The sequence below is a fragment of the Misgurnus anguillicaudatus genome, chromosome 9, assembly GCF_027580225.2.
Source record: "Misgurnus anguillicaudatus chromosome 9, ASM2758022v2, whole genome shotgun sequence".
NCBI classification, from domain to species: Eukaryota; Metazoa; Chordata; class Actinopteri; order Cypriniformes; family Cobitidae; genus Misgurnus; species Misgurnus anguillicaudatus.
In genome coordinates, this window is record NC_073345.2 from 11,430,928 (window position 1) to 11,448,548 (window position 17,621).

Consider the following 17,621-nt stretch of genomic DNA (forward strand, 5'->3'; position numbering starts at 1 on the left):
TTTTCTCCTAAATATGTACCCTTGCTGTCACTGGGGCTGTATCATTTTAAGAAGTACAGTTTTGCACTCAAAGAGTTCATATTAACTCTTTCCAGGCCAACGACAGTTATCTCCTCAATTAAGAGAAAACATTTGCATAAAAAATGTGTTCCTGCTGAATTTTTATGCTAATCTGCAATACCACGATTATCCACTAGATTTATCCAATTTATGAAAAAAGCCAAAAGATTTTTTTTACTCATTTTAGACTCTGTGTATGTTTTGATCATCTCTAACAAAATTACTTCACAAAAATGCAATTATTTCAGCTTTTTGTTAAAAAAAATATTTTTAAAGAAAAATACCCATATTTAAGAGTTTATAAGCAGAGAAAAAATATAGATAGGATGAAACTTTTCCCGTTTTGTTTGTTTATTCTTTTTTGAAAGCAGAGGGTCTGATCACAAAAAATGCTGGCAAAACTTTTCAAAAAATGGCTAGTGGGGAATGAGTTTATACCTTAAAGGTACATCCCAGCTAACAATTTTTGGTTCCCAAAACATTCCCCTAACAATAGTTTTTGGTTCTCAAAACGTTCTCCTAACGTAAGTTCCAATAGCGTTATTTTCCAAGGTTGGTTTTTGGTTAGCCAAGAAAGTTTTCTTTACAGAAATAGAATGTTATTTTTAGGTTAGTTTAATGTTCCCCTAACATTAGGTTAGTTTACACTCTAATAACACTCTATGTTATTTTTGACCCATAATGGGTAAATATTGGAGAGAACACGTGCTGGGTTAAAAATTGACCCAATGCTGGGTCATTTTAACCCAACTGCTGGGTTATGATATGGTTACATAACAACAACCCAACATTGGGTCATTTATAACCCAGCACGGGTTAATTTTTAACCCAGCACGTGTTCTGTCCATTATTTACCCATTGTGGGTCAAAAATAACGCAGCCATTTTTAGAGTGTACAAACCCTGGAAAATGACATTGAAACCAACACTAATGTTAGGAGAGTGTTATGATAACCAAAAACTAACGTTAGGGGAACGTTCTGTGTTTGCTGGGATACTGGTAGCAAATGTATACATATTAATACTTAAATGGTACATACTAGGACCTTTTGAAAAGGAAACTGTCTCAGTAACCATTTGGGACCATTTTCTTACCACATTGTTCTGTGTTCATTTTCAAAAGCCCTGGGCAAAACTTCTTTCAAAGATTTTTTCAAACTGAAAAACAGCTCCTTTCCTCGCTTGACCCAGTAGAGTAATGCAAGAGATCCGAGAGAATGGCTTTGCCTTTTATTTCCAAGACTCTAAGAATAGAGACATTATACTGAAGTTATGAATACCACCATGCATGTTTCGGCCACCCTTGTGGGCTCCTTTCATCTGTGGTTCTGTCTGTGAAACAGATACATCAAACTTTAGGTATTTTTACGTATCCTTTATGTTTGAAGGAAGCATGGGAACATTTTGTCCCACCACATTTCTATTACACAACAACTAATTTCATATACTGTATCTCTTCAGCTCACCAGTTATGTTGTCCTTGGATGGCACTCGTATCTGTTTTAAAGCTACAGTGTGTCCTTTCTGTGCTAATAACGGCATGAAACACAACTGAAAAACAGTTAGTCCTTCCAAACAACATGTTACAGTGTATTGTACAAGTGGGGGAAGGACAATTTGGCATCTCTAATTTATCTAACCTGCATGTCTGTGGACTGTGGGAGGGAACCGTAGTAAACCCATTCTGGAGTACATGCAAACTCAACACAGAAAGACCTCCCGACCCAGCCGAGGCTCAAACCGAGGCCAAACAATAGGCTATTCTGAAATGTTAGGTTGAATATATACACATACATTAGATATTTCCTGGAAGAGAAATGGTAAAAGTGTGATGCAGGCAAGCATGACACAGTGATCACAAAGAAGGCAAAAGGTCACACTTTCTGTCACTGACCGGCCTCTTTTTGACTCAATGACACAAACTGACCCACAGTCGCTCTCTGTGACGGATCTCATACCAGGACATTTGACACAATCTGCCCGGCCTTCAATAAAGATACAATCACTGACTCGTGCACTTTAGACAATGAAAGCTTTTGTTTGATGAGTAAAGGCAAACGTTCATCATCACAGAGTGCTTGTGCTCTTTCAGCTGAGTTAATTCTAAAAAGTACCAAACACATTATGGGATGTAGACACAATGATTAGTGTCTTATTCAGTCCCATGAAAATTTAGAGACATTGATTTGAACTCGAGTCCTCTGAGAGACAAAGGGGTGGTTTCCCAGACAAGACTAGACCTTAGTTATAGTAGAACATTAAAGTAGTTACCACCAGTGACCACCGGGGGAACCATTTAATTTGCTTACCCGTTCACATACCCCAATAGTATTTATATATATAAATATATATGTATCTCTCTCAGGGGTTTTTCTCTTCCTAGGAGTTTTCCCCCTGGACTAGCCAGGAGGGTTTCTCTCCTAGGGTTTTTTTCATCCCCTGGAGAGTCCACCATCTTTGGCTTAACTTACTACTTTACTGTTTATGTTACATTATTAATACGCTCGCTTTTCTATGCTTTTCCTACATTTTTTAATGTAAATCTGCTTTGAAGCAATTAACAATTGTGAAAAACGCTATATAAATAAAATTGAATTGAAATAAACATTGAGTGATGGAGCGTTCCCAACATTAAAAGACCCCAATCAGGAGTCGGAACCACAGGCCGTAAGTAGATCAAAATGTAATCTCAAGTGTTTGGAATTAGCGTATAAGTGAATATGATGTAAACAACACGAACATATAGTTGTGCTGTACTCGTAACTCTTGATGCTCTCCCACCATTCGCTTCCAATATCGGCTTTTTTTGGAAAAAAACTGAAAGGATGTTCTATCTTTTATAAATCTGACAACACAAAAGACTTTTTGGACATATGAAGGATGAAATATTACTCTATAAGTACCCAAGATTAACACGAGATTGGCAGAAACTGTGTGTGTTATGTGATCTTACAAGTCAGTGCAAGATGTTTTTCAATAAAGTAACTCAAACATGCATTTTAGTCTAGGAATAGGATAAGCCCTGTCAGGAAACTGCCCCAAAATGTTTGATCCTGGGAACAAGCCTATTATTAACCTATTGAGTGAAACTTTGTTAATGTGTAATTTTGATATAGTGCTTTACGTATTTTGTGTTGGTAGATGCGTCATTTGCTGGTGCATAATTCACAAAGGTCACAGCACGTCTGACATAACGTTCCTTCACTAATTTGACCTCTAATGTCAACTGATCTATAGAAAAGATTTTCTGTATATTGGTCACGTTGGTAAAATATGTAATCAATGCATTGCCAAACTTTTTCAAGCATGCTTAGAAATTTAGTGTGGTCTATAAAATGACATTTCTCTTGATAAAAATCAAGTATGGACACTTCAACACTTGAGATGTTTCTGCAGGCTTCAGTTCATAACATTTCAATCTGCCAGTTCGGGACTTTGGATCGGTTGTTTAAAAACACAAGACTGAAACACTCAAAATTTTGCCCATACATGGGTGATTCTCACGGAAACTTGGTTTTAAAAATGTCAAGCATGAAAATGTAAAAGTTGCTTAAAGCAACACTATGTAGTTTCGATGTAAAAATGACTTACAGCTCCCCCATGTGGTTGAAAAGCGCAACAGTGCCTGGTATCAGACACTCTTCTGCAGGCATGGGGAGGGGCGGGGCGGGGCTGTGTGCTCTACCCTCCACCGCCACTTTCAGAGTGTGCTTGTAGCAGCTAGGAGGCTGCTCAGGTTGCAGCAACAGTACAATTTGTCTAGTTAAAAGTTGTTCTATCACTGAAATAATTTTAGAGACATTATTTAAAGGTAAAAAAAAACTACACAGTGTTGCTTTAAATTTACTTTTTTTCCCACCAGAAATTGAAAAACAAAGTCTGTAGTAAATGGGAACATTAATTTAAAAACTTTTACTTATCATTTAACACTTTTTGCAACATAATTTAAAAAATTTGTCCTAAAAAATCTCATTACCGCAACAGTCAGAAAACATCAACACTGACATATTTTCAAAATGACATGACAAACCTGAAAGAACATAATTTGGAGATTCTGCACATGCATTTAAAATCAAAGTATTATGCTTCTATTAATTAAATTAACATTTAATAAGCATCTGTTGCGGTAATGATAATCAAAATGTTGTGTAAGCATTCTGACAAGACAATATTTCAAATTAACTGTAAAAAAATTATCTTACCTGGTAGCCATCTTGAAGTAACTGGTCCATGTGCTTGGTCACTCAAAATCAAACTTTATTAAAATTCTGTATGTGTGCTTAAACTGTTCTCAAAAAGTGTTGCGGAGGATGAGAACATCAGGCATGGACACATAATTTTCCTAATTTTTCTTCATTATTATTATACATGAATATGTAAGGAATAATTGACGACGGGCCATTGAATTATAAGAAAAGAATGCACACCAAGGTGGTAATGCGGCACGACGCGAAGCGGAGTGCCGTTACACCGCAGGTGTGCATTATTTTCAAATAATTCAAAGGACCGGAGTCAATTATTCCGCTTATACCACGGTTACCACAAACATTGCTCTGGTGCCTATTTTTAAGACATTTGAAGAGATAGGTGTGCGGTTTACAGAAAAATAATCAACACCCATAGAACATTTCTCAGCCAATCAGAATGCAGCATTCAACAGACCCGTGGTATAATCAGTAAATATTTTTTCTGTCATCTAAAGTAGTCTAGCAAAACATCCATGTATTTTTTTTCTTAATATTTTTGTGTTAATTTGATTAAATTACAACATAACGCATGTTCAAACACAGCCGGACACATTGCGGTAATGAGAATTTCAGCAGAAAATGAGATAAAATTTACAATTATAAATTCTTATGCTGAAATCACACATTTTGCAAGGTAGAACACAGTATTGCGTTAATTCTGATGCTTTTTAATGTTACTATATTACACATTTTAAAGCTAAAATCATTAGTGCCGTGGTGTTTCAATGGTTTCGTGAGAATCACCCACATAGTGTTAATGGCTTGTTTGAAATCCTTAACTCTATCAAACTTTGCATTGTAACAGAACGGTTTTGGGGTTTATAAAGGTTCTTTATAAAACTATTTGGGCACAAATGCACAAAACCACATTGTACAAATTTTGCCGTAGTTTTGCAGCTGTCTACTTACTGTAGATGTAACAAGTTTTTGACTTTACAGAATAGAACTACAGTAATAACGTCATGCAAAGCATTCTGGGAACCAGAAATCTTTATCAACCTTTTATTTTAGATTTTGGTTCCCAGAATGTTTTGCTTGATGCCGTTTTTTAGTTTTATTCTGTAAAGACAAAGACTTGTTAATGTTTAATGTTTATTTAACTTGAAACAAACTGTTGTTAGTAAATAACATGCGTTTAAATCTACAGTAAGTTACTGGAAAACTGCTGCTGTAATACTGTCATTTCGAGGGGTATTTCTAGGGAGCAGTAGCCAAAAATACATTGCATGTGTCAAAAATATAGAACTTTCTTTTATGCCAAAAATCATTGGGATATCATTTAAAGATTATTTCATAGATATTCTAAAAAATGCACTACCATAAATATATCAAAACTTTTATTGTTGTGAGTGCATGCAGTTGCTAAGGACTTCATTAGGAAAACTTTAAAATGCAATTTTCCAGATTTTCAAATATTGTCCTATCCTAACAAACCATACACTAGTTGCCATGAGATTATGTAAGATAAGTTTATAGGAATCATACAGCCGGATAAAGAACCTTTAAGGCAGTGGTTCTCAAACTGGGGCCCAGAGGTGATGCCAGATGGATCCCATTTTATGACAGTCTTATAAAAATATATGAATTTAAATTCTGTGTAATCAATAAGGCTAAAAATAAGGAAAATAAGAAAAATTATGGCTATACTAACCAACAGATTTTGTAATTTAATATGTTTTGTTTAATTCAAATGTTGTATGTTTTATGTCATATTTTTTTTTTGGGGGGGGGTGTGGCTTGAACGAGTGCACCGTACACAAGGCTAAAAAGTTTGAGAACCACTGCTTTAAGGAGCCACTTTTTTTAGGACTGTATACTTCCTTGGTGCTTGATGTCGAACCATAATGGCCAATAAGAACATTTCTCTATGTGGGCGGGGCTACACAGCACAATGTTTCAGCATAAGTGATAGAATTATCTGTAAGTCAGGTTAAAGGCGGGGTGCATGATCTCTGAAAGTCAATGTTGATATTTGAAATCACTTAAACAAACACACCCCTGGCTTTGTTTTGATAGACCCGTCCCACACATACGCAACCCTTACTGCTGATTGGCTACAAGTGTGTTTTGGTACTATTGCCTTTTCCAAAGTGTTTTTCAAACATCATGCACCCCGCCTTTAAATATCCTTAATATTATTTATTTTCTTCATTGCTTCACATTCTACATTGTTTGAAACATAAGCATAACCGATTTAAAGCTTTCGATTGGTAAACACCACAGCAACAGTTATGAACCTTCAAAGCACAAATCCCATCAGCATTATTACATAGCAACAAAGAGAAAAATGCAGATGATAAGAGATCCTTACACAGCAGCTCTGCTTCAGTGCTTTGTGTTCACTAAAACAGTTAAAGCTCCAGTGACCTTGGTCAGGTACAGCAGATAAACTATACCCTCTCATCTACAATCAAACCCCCCCCCCCTTTCCCCCATCCCATCTCTCACTCGAGACCTTGAGTCTGATGCCATGTCTACACCTCACAGATGGTACGACAGGCTCCGGTTCGCTCTTCTCCCAATGATAAAAAACCCAGCAGAGTCTATTTGCGGCATTATTTTTGCTTTTAAAGAGTGTTGCCCAGCAACAGAAGGACCAGAGAGTGAGGTGCAAGGGAACGATGATCAGTCTGCAGCGATGATCAGTCTGATGGACGAATCGACAGTGCAGAAAAGGAGATTTGTGTCGGTAACATCATGAAGTGTGAGGCTCTCGCGATTGGAGTTGCAGTGTCATGGGATTGAAGTGAGACAAGTGTGTTGCATAATAAAAGTGACATTATCTTTTATAAGAAGTAAATACCCTACAGAAAAATCCAGCACAAGCTGGTGAGCTGGTTTTAGCTGGTCTCCCAGCTTGGTTTTAGCTGGAATTGCCGGTGTAGCTAGCTGTGTTTTGGTCACCTTTTAAGCCGGTCTAGCTGGACTTAGCTGGTCGACTGGAAGACAAGTTGACCCACCAGCTGTCCACCTTTGCCAGGCTGGGAGGACCACCTACATTTTTTTTACTAAATTTTCCAGTAGGGTATCAAGATGATATTTAATCAGATGAAACCAGTCTGCTGTTTATCTGACCATCAGATGGGCATAAACGGTTCTTCATGGTTATATAATAAAAGAACCATTTTTTTTCTTACCTTGGTACAATACAGCCAAAATGGTTTTTCTACACACAAAAAAAAATGCTGGGGGGTTTTCAACCCAGGGTCAAATAGAGAGGAACCCAACACACTGGGTTGTAATTTAACCTGTGCTGGGTTGTTTCAACCAATTGTTGGGTCAAATATGCACATAGTGTTGTAGTCAAGACCACCTAAAAAGAGCCCAAGTCATGACCAAGACCAAGACAGGCCGAGACCAAGTCAAGACCAAGACCAGTGCAATTCACTGCATTAAAACACTTATGATAAAATGTGTAATATGCATATGATTAGGCACTTCTTGTGTGTGTGTGTGTGTGTGTGTGTGTGTGCCATCAGAGAAGTTGATAAAATAATCAAAGGCATTGCAGATATGTGAGAATTTATCTTTGACTATAAGCAAATAAAAGTGAACAAACACTAAAGAGCTGAAATCAATTTAACTATTTATTCTGAACTGTCTTTCCATGGCTTGCCATCCACTTAACACAATGCAGGTGTTTTTAGTAATAAAATTAGAAAAGTTGTCATTGGGAGAAACTTCAACAATGCTTAAACAATGCCAACATCATATGCCAAACCTGAATAAACTGCATACAATTAATGATAAAAAAAAATTTGTAAAAATTTTTTGTGATGTGCCATCAGTTGTGACCGGTCTTCAAATATAATTCCAAGTCCTCTTTGTCTGAGACCAAGACAAGACCGAGTATAAATGCGGTCGATTCCAAGATGAGACTTTAAAAACTACAACTCTAATGTTAATTTAACCCAATGGCTGTTTGTCTCTTTTTGACCCAACTCTGCTTTGAAAATAACCCAGCATTTTTTTAGAGTGAATATGGCATCAAATAACACCTTTAGTTTTATTGTATTACACATTTAGTGCATTACAGAAATTTAAATTGTAATTTAAGTGTTTTTTGGAAGCATGTTAAACCGTCTAAATGTCTCTTAAATTCTTTTTTCTTTTTTAAGTAGTAAGACATATATCTGAGTTAAATATATTGTATTTATGAGATGATAAAATATAGATCCTAAGAGCAGTTGCAAAAAGATGGGTTTACTGTTACTTATGCATACAAGTACAAGTACTCACACTGTCAGAAAACATGGTCAAATATGTACCCTAGCTGTCACTGGGGTGCTACCCTATCAAAAAGTATAGCTTTAGACCTAAACAGTTCGCGTGAGTACCTCAAGAGGTACATATTGTATACATATGTATACATATCTGTACCTTATTAGGACCTTTTAAAAATGTACTGTCCCAGCAACACCTGGGGTACATAGTTTGACCATTTTGTAAATGCAGTTTTAAACATTTGCCCCATAACTTGTCTTCACTATTTGTTGCACTATTAGTTTAAGTTTAGTTAATTATACAGAATATCATAAACAATGCAATGTAAATACTTTTCATTAAGTAACCATATATTGTCAGGAGCACAGGAGCAATAATTTTGTGTTGCCTTTATCTGATCTTAGTATACTCACACAGTATTGGCACCTAAGTATTTGCAATTTATAAGTGATCATGAACCAGTTTCAGCTAAAATCGTCTTACATGCACTGTTAAAAATGTTTTTGCACTTAAAATTTTACTTAAGTTTAAAAAAACTTGGATTTACAAGTCATTTCAACTGTATTAACTAGTGATGAGTTGCTCTAATTTATAGGGGCGGTTTCCCAGACAGGGATGAAAATGAATGTAAGAGTTGTCCAAACTGAAAACAACTTGCACTGAGATATCTTAAAATATATCAGTGCCCTTTTTGCCTTAAAATGCATACAAGTAATATTTTCAGTAAGGTATGTTTGTGAAAACTAGTTATATTTCCTAATTATACCACGGGTCTGTTGAATACTGTATTCTGATTGGTTGAGAAACGTTCCACGGGTATGCATTATTTTTCGTTAACCTTACACCTAACTTGTCAAATGTCTGAAAAGTAGGCACCAGAGCAATGTTTGTGGTAAGCGTGGTATAAGCGGAATAATTGACTCCGGTCCTTTGAATTATTTGAAAATAATGCACACCCGCGGTGTAACGGCACTCTGCGTGTAACCAACTTGGGTGTGCATTATTTTCTTATAATTCAACAGCCCGTCATCTATTTATTCCTTACTTAAACTAAGGCCTAGTCCTGGCTTAGGATAATCCCTGTTCGGGAAATCGCCCCATAAAGTTAACATAACTAAAGCAAATTCAATAATTTATTGAACTGATTTAATAAGGTACAGCAACTCATAACTAAAATCTTAATTGATTAAACTAATGTAAGTGCAAAAATATTTTTTTTTGTGTGTTCGAATGAAGCAAATTTTCTTTTTCAGTGAACTAAATCTTAAAATGCTAATTTAACACCATAACCTTACCAGGCATGACTAAAACCTGGTGGAATACAATGCAATTATAGGCTGAACATATTTAATGTTTGTTACAGGGCCTAGACTGTCAAAAAAATGTCAATAAATGTTTCCAAGCTTTTACTGGGGGAGTACCCTTTAAAAATGCCCTAATGTGTACCATTTAGGTCCCAATGTGTACAGTACTGTGCAAGTCTTAGGTCATCACCAGCTTTGTTGTTTTAGTAAAGTTTTAATGTCCATCCATATTTATTTTTCACTCTTTTTTTAAGATACAAACAGAAAATACAGGAAATAGGTACACAAAATTAAAAATAAAACTATTTTCAGAACTAAATGTGTTCCTCAGGCGTCAGTCAGTATTTAGTGTGACCTCTCTTGGCACAAAAACACATCTTGAGCTTTTTTGAGGAGACTGAAGTCCTGAAGTCATTTGATTCGAATTAGGATTTAATTTCATTTAGGTTTAAGAGATACTGCAGTTTTCTGCACTAAATACTTGACACTTCAGCTTATACTTTTATACAGTTTTAATACTACATACACATTTCCTGTATTTTCTGGTTGAATTCTAATAAAAGAAACTGAGAAATAATTACATATGATTACTATACCATTGCAAAAACACCACATCTAATGATGGCTTAAGAGTTTTGCACAGTATACATCTGAGGTACTAATATGAAGTCTTTAGGTGGAAAGATGTACTTTTGGAAATAATACCACTTCAGTGACATCTAGGGACCATTTTCTGACAGTGTATAGCTAAAGAAAACAGAATTTGGATTAACAAAAAGACATTTTGCTGACGTATTCACATTAACGTGTTCAGAACAAAGTTAACCAAATAAAAATTTATTGAAGTTAAATACTAATGCAAAAAAATGCCTGAAGGAAAAGAGAAACGAAATAAAATGCAATTTGTGGTACACAGGTGACCTGCATGAGAGGTCATGCGTAAATGTACAGACTTCACAGCGTAAAGTAAAACAAAACCAATAAGAGCATCAGTGCTTAGACAAGAAAGGACATTTACTCAAACAAAAATTTGCTTTCATCAACACAATTTTACATCAAAGTCTATAAACAGCGTTTCCCAGTGGCATGTCTTTTGTACAACTTCAGAAAGGACAAATATAAAGCTTCACAATATATTATCAGTAAGGCTGTGGATATACAGTATTTTAAGCAAATAAAAACATATGACGCAATTAACCTGAGTGAGAAGAAACTACTGAGTTTAGCAAAAATTAGTATTCACTGTGCAATCCAGGAACAGTTGTTTGTATCAGATACAAATAAGGCTTCAAGAACAGATACAAGACATTGCAAAAAAACAACAACACATTGCTTTGGCCTTAAATGAAAGGGCTGTGGACTTAAAAAAAAACATAAAAACATAAAAATACAGATACACCATTAATTTTTTCAAAAAACTTAAATTCAGATCAACTTTTGGTAAGTTAACATAACAGTGGCACAGCAAAAACACTTTACTGTTCAATTGACGGCTTGGAATAACCAAATCATTCAGATTATATATCATTATACACACTTACTGTTAGTCATATTTGACTCTGTAACCTTCATGATTATACCATTTAATATTTTAGTTAAAAAAAAGAGATTTACCAATCTTAGCCGTACCATTTGCTAACAGAATATGATGCATAAAATGGCACCGTAGAGATAGAGGCATACATTTTTGGCCATAAATGTTTGTAAAAAACAACGACTTTCATATCATGGGGACTTTTTCATTGTAACTCTGAATCTCAAGTTAATTCAGTAAAAATAATACTGACAAATGTGGCTGGACAGTTTTGATCCTAAAGCACTGCAATGTTTAATTCTCAGTACCATTTATCAATTTACCAAAAGTCCTATTTTATTGAAATGACCCAACTAATATATTATCATCAATGACCCTGAAATTGTCTACCTTTCCTTTAATAAAAAAACACTAGATGCTAAAACGTAACATTTTACTCATTTTGGGGAAATTATGGCCTTCGCTAGTGGTTATGACAAAGAAAACGGACACATGCAGTGCAGGTAAAAGCATTTAGGCACACACACGTACACAAAAGAAACAAAGTGTATTGCACAAAGAAATAAAAGTACTGTGACAGAAATGTACACTTCACTTCACAGTGTTAAAAGCCTGGCTCAGGAAAACACAGAGTCAAAGTCCCGTCTTCCTCTCAATTTGAAATGTTGTACACATTTATATAGTAGTTATAAAATTCGTTATTGCTAAATAAACAAACCAACAAAACAAACAAATACATTATACAACTGTACAGTACGGTAAAGACTGGAATGTATTTGAGTTTGTCCGACAGAATTAATGTAAACTGCGAATAGATGAGAAAACGTGACGGTACTTCCATGGATTTCTTCCGAAGCGTTGCGCTTCATCGTAGAGCCTAGAGTTTATGGGCCGCCAATGATGCGCATTCGGCTTAAATACAAAGATCCAGAGATATGAGGATGTCCGAATGTTCACAAAAGTTCTGGAAAAGGGTTCGGACATCGCAGTAATGTTTGAGGTAAAACAGCGGAGAACAGAGAAAAAAGTGTGCGTATTAAGATGCTAAGCCAGCTCGAAAACATCCGAATAAAAACACTTCGAATAATGAGTACCTTAAAACCTCTAAAGGCACCTTCTATGATGAAAAACGACATAAAAAAGTAACCGGTTTGGTCTTAAGTGCATTAAGAGGTCAAATGTAGAGGAAAGTTCCCAAGCCATCATATTTCCAATAGGGCTGTCAAAAGATTAATCGCGATTAATCGCATCCAAAATAAAAGTCTGTGTTTACATAACATATGTGTGTTTATTGTGTGTAAATATTATGTATATATAAATACACACACATTAATGTATATATTTAAGAAATATTTGCATTTATATACTGTATATAAATGTATATAATTTATGTTATATAAAAACATAAATATTTTATATATAAATATAACAAATTTTTCTTAAATATATACATGACTGTGTGTGTTTTTATATATAAATAATAATTATACACACTACACACACGTATGTTATGTAAACACAGACTTTTGTTTGGGATGCGATTAATCGCGATTAATCTTTTGACAGCCCTAATTTCCAAGCAAACAAAGAGCTTTTTGTGAGTGCATTATATTGTAAAACAAAACAAAAAAATAAACAAAAATTAAAAAAATTAAAAAAACTTAAAAAAAATAAACAAAACAAAAAACAGAACACAAAAGAAACAAAACAAAACAAAACAAACAAAAAACAGAGAAAAAAAAACAAAAAATAAACAAAACTGAAAAAATAAAACAAAAAACAGAAACACAAAACAAAAGAAAATCAAGACAAAAAATAAATAAAACTGAAAAAATAAAAAAACAGAAACACAAAAGAAACAAAACAAAAACAAACAAAAAACAGAGAAACAAAACAAAAGAAAATCAAAACAAAAATAAATAAAACAAAAATAAATAAAAAATAAAACAAAGAAACAAAAAACAAAACTTATTTTTGGCAAATTATTTTTGTTTGACCTACATGTAAAAAAGCAGCAAATAAATTCTATGCAGCACATGAAAATTACATTTTTAATCTACTATTAACTACTAAAAAACACAATTTTTAATGTATATTATCGTGTTCAACCTTTAAGCACTGATTATCTGTAGAAATGTGTTGGGTACTGAAGTCTTTTAGTCTTCAGAGTTTGAATCTGACAATGTCATGTTATGTTATTACCGCTCACATATCTTGAAGTATATCATAAATGGATAATAATGCCTCACGTTTTGATTCAGTATGTAACACACGCACACATAACTATAACCAGGATGTTTTTCCCCCCATTCATCCAGTGAGAAATTTGCAGGAAGACGCACTGAAGACTTTACAGATGAGTGTCTTGTATTTACAACATGATCGGCACGATCGACCGTCTCCAGATGTTATTGTACTTATATAGTAGTCGCACCTATTTGGTTTACTAGGTATCTCTAGCGAAGTCACCTTACGCAATTTATGATGTTAAAATTTCCCTCTGTTACTCAGTCGCGTCCTGTTTTTGCTTTTCTTTGATCCATTAATGCACGTTTCACTGTTTAATACAAATGGTGTCATTTGATTGTCAATATTACCATAAGAAAATAAAAGAATTCAAAATATAAATATAAAAATATTTGCAAAAGCAAATTTCCTTTGCTCCCCGTGTCTTAAAACAAATATTTCCGAGTGCATACTGTACACGTGTGTGAATTAACAGAAAAGAAAAGCGCAAAGAGGCTGCGATACGGCATGTACTGGTGACATGTACCTGTACAGCATCGGTGGTCGGGTCAGTCGGCTTCGAGACTCGTACAGTGTTGAATGATCCGTCCTCGCCGTATTTGACACATGATAAAGAACAATAACCGTGACCCGTTTTTTTTGTCCTTTTCACATGATGATTTTAAATAAGATACACTGCATGGCTATATAATGAAAATATACATTCCAATATTTATATAGAGCTATCGTAAAAATACAAATGTGCAAAAACTGTAAACAAATGAGATCCTCAGCGGTGTAGGGGAGGAGTCCCGCACAGGCCACGCCTTCACAGACGTGTCGGCTCCTCCTCACTGTCGCTGCAATTTCCACAGCACTCCTGCGGGGGCAGCACAGACACATGCAGTCAAACACTTGGTATGTGTTTTATAATATAAATGCATTTAAAGAAGTGAATGTCCAGGTCTCACCCACCTGTCTTCCAAAGAGTCTCTGAAGTAAGCCCTGTTTGGGTGGGGGTGAAGGTTGACCTCTCCAGTCGAGGTCGGGTGGCACAGTGCCGTCCAAGTTTATCACGTTGAGCTCTTTAAAGCACTCCGTCTCTATCATCTGAATGTGTCAATAAAATGATAACACTTTAAGAAATACAAAAATTGTACTTTTGCAATTTATTGACATGCGAGTTTCCTGTTTGTGCATGGAGAGCCACCTACTGGCAGACTGAGAAACTGCAGTACTTAAAGAATTGCAAAGATTATTGGGGCTTTGTTGTGTTCAAATATAGTTTAAATGAATTAAATATATTTTATCCTTAAGTTACCCAGTCTACACTCATCTAAAGGATTATTAGGAACACCATACTAATACTGTGTTTGACCCTCTTTCGCCTTCAGAACTGCCTTAATTCTACATGGCATTAATTCAACAAGCTGCTGAAAGCATTCTTTAAAAATGTTGGCCCATATTGATAGGATAGCGTCTTGCAGTTGATGGAGATTTGTGGGATGCACATCCAGGGCACGAAGCTCCCGTTCCACCAAATCCCAAAGATGCTCTATTGGGTTGAGATCTGGTGACTGTGGGGGCCATTTTAGTACAGTGAACTCATTGTCATGTTCAAGAAACCAATTTGAAATGATTCGAGCTTTGTGACATGGTGCATTATCCTGCTGGAAGTAGCCATCAGAGGATGAGTACATGGTGGTCATAAAGGGATGGACATGGTCAGAAACAATGCTCAGGTAGGCTGTGGCATTTAAACGATGCCCAATTGGCACTAAGGGGCCTAAAGTGTGCCAAGAAAACATCCCCCACACCATTACACCATCACCACCAGCCTGCACAGTGGTAACAAGGCATGATGGATTCATGTTCTCATTCTGTTTACGACAAATTCTGACTCTACCATCTGAATGTCTCAACAGAAATCGAGACTCATCAGACCAGGCAACATTTTTCCAGTCTTAAACTGTCCAATTTTGGTGAGCTCGTGGTAGCCGATGGGGTCTTCTGCTTTTGTAGCCTATCCGCCTCAAGGTTGTGCGTGTTGTGGCTTCACAAATGCTTTGCTTCATACTTTGGTTGTAACGAGTGGTTATTTCAGTCAAAGTTGCTCTTCTATCAGCTTGAATCAGTCGGCCCATTCACCTCTGACCTCTAGCATCAACAAGGCATTTTTACCCACAGGACTGCCGCATACTGGATGTTTTTCCCATTTTAACACCATTCTTTGTAAACCCTAGAAATGGTTGTGCGTGAAAATCCCAGTAACTGAGCAGATTGTGAAATACTCAGACTGGCCCGTCTGGCACCAACAACCATGTCACGCTCAAAATTGCTTAAATCACCTTTTCTTTCCCATTCTGACATTCAGTTTGGAGTTCAGAAGATTGTCTTGACCAGGACCACACCCCTAAATGCATTGAAGCAACTGCCATGTGATTGGTTAATTAGATAATTGCATTAATGAGAAATTGCACAGGTGTTCCTAATAATTCTTTAGGTGAGTGTATATCAGAGTAAAACCTTTACTTGAGCAAAGTCCTGACCTCATTTTGCCAGGGGATGGGAACACATCCAGTGGACACTTTGCTGTAAAAGGAGTCATCTTTGGGCTCCAGCTCCACCCCTTTCACTGTGGAGAACTGCTCGATGTCCAGCACATCCTTACAGTAGATGGCCTGAGGCTGCAGACAAAGTTTACAAGTCATGCCGATGCTCAAACAATGCAATAAAAGAGTTTTGACTCTTAAACTGCACTCTGGAAGGCTTAATCCTGATTGATCAGTGGCGATATAAGGTTTTTTTATTTCCAGATAACATTTGTCTAAAACGAATAACACACTGCAACTCATCTTATTACTTTCAAATAAATGTCATATAAACATAATTAATAATGTATATGAGATTTAATTTCAAAATGACTCATGTTGTTGACTCTGCTGTTATTGCAAATAAAGTGGGTGATCACGACTTGGATTATTATGGGATTTATTTGTATCAAATGTCTAATATGGCACAAATATACTTACATCTGGAATAAAGGGAGCTTCGAGCATGCCTGCTTCAAGACGCTTGAAGTTGATGGAACGGAAAATGGGGTGGGCTTTTACCTCGGAGGCTCCGCCCCCCTGGCTGCCGATCCTCTCATTAGGGTCTTTGGCTAGCAGCTAAACAATGAAAATTAAAAACACATAAGCAGCTCAAAAAAAGAGACACTACTTAGCATTGTGATGTCATTGATCTTTTTTTGTGTGTTTATAGTATGAGTGCATAACTTTGTATGTATGTAAGCTTTACATAGCATAAGAGTAAATCAAGTGCTAACCATTTTACAGAGCGACTTGGAGTCTTCTGAGAACTTGCTGGAATATTCTTCCTCCACCTCTTTGACCAGCCGCTCCACCTCCTCACGTTTGATTTTCTTCTTGCGCTGCTGAAAGGGCGACTGGCCCTCGATCATCTCGTAGAGGAGACAGCCGAGAGCCCACCAGTCCGGACTGAATGTGTACCTCTCGTTCTTCACCACCTCAGGGGCTGATGGGATACATATAGGTCATACTAAACCTTCACATTAAAAGCTTCTTCAGAATGTAATAAATACAAATACATACCCATGTACCCCACGGTGCCCACGCGACCTTTGATTGTCTGACCTTCTGGTATGTGCACAGCCAAGCCCAGGTCTGATATACGTATATGACCTGATGAAAAATATGACGGTGCTGTTACATCAGTCTGTACACAAAGAGTTAAGTTCAGAAGAAGTGATGCAGGTACTCCATCTAGTGGCCAATATCAGCACTTCAGTTTTAAAAATGACAAATCCTGCCTGCTTTACCGTTTTCTACATAAAATCATCCTATTTAATGTGTGAAAATATCAAATTGATTGTCTTAAATATTGACTAGGTCATGTCAAAGATTAAAATCAAAGTCTGATGCTCCTAAACTCATTATAAGATCCTAGATTTCCCAGACAGGGTCACATTTTACATCTATTTTTATAACAATAAGCATTGCCTTAA

The 17,621-nt window shown here is 36.1% G+C and overlaps 1 protein-coding gene and 1 long non-coding RNA gene across 2 annotated transcripts in view; both read right to left on the reverse strand.

Moving 5' to 3' along the window:
- Window positions 1–17,621, reverse strand: part of LOC141366079 (uncharacterized) — a 411,784-nt gene that overhangs the window by 13,429 nt on the left and 380,734 nt on the right. The window lies entirely within an intron of this gene.
- The window catches only part of grk6 (G protein-coupled receptor kinase 6), a 55,039-nt gene continuing 50,513 nt past the window's right edge, over window positions 13,096–17,621 (reverse strand). The window contains exons 11-16 of the mRNA XM_055180003.2: window positions 17,209–17,298; window positions 16,923–17,131; window positions 16,627–16,764; window positions 16,144–16,281; window positions 14,570–14,704; window positions 13,096–14,474 (exon numbers count right to left, since the gene is read on the reverse strand). Coding sequence (XP_055035978.2) covers window positions 14,424–14,474; window positions 14,570–14,704; window positions 16,144–16,281; window positions 16,627–16,764; window positions 16,923–17,131; window positions 17,209–17,298 — 761 coding nt within the window. The 3' untranslated portion in view covers window positions 13,096–14,423. The remainder of the gene's footprint in view (window positions 14,475–14,569; window positions 14,705–16,143; window positions 16,282–16,626; window positions 16,765–16,922; window positions 17,132–17,208; window positions 17,299–17,621) is intronic.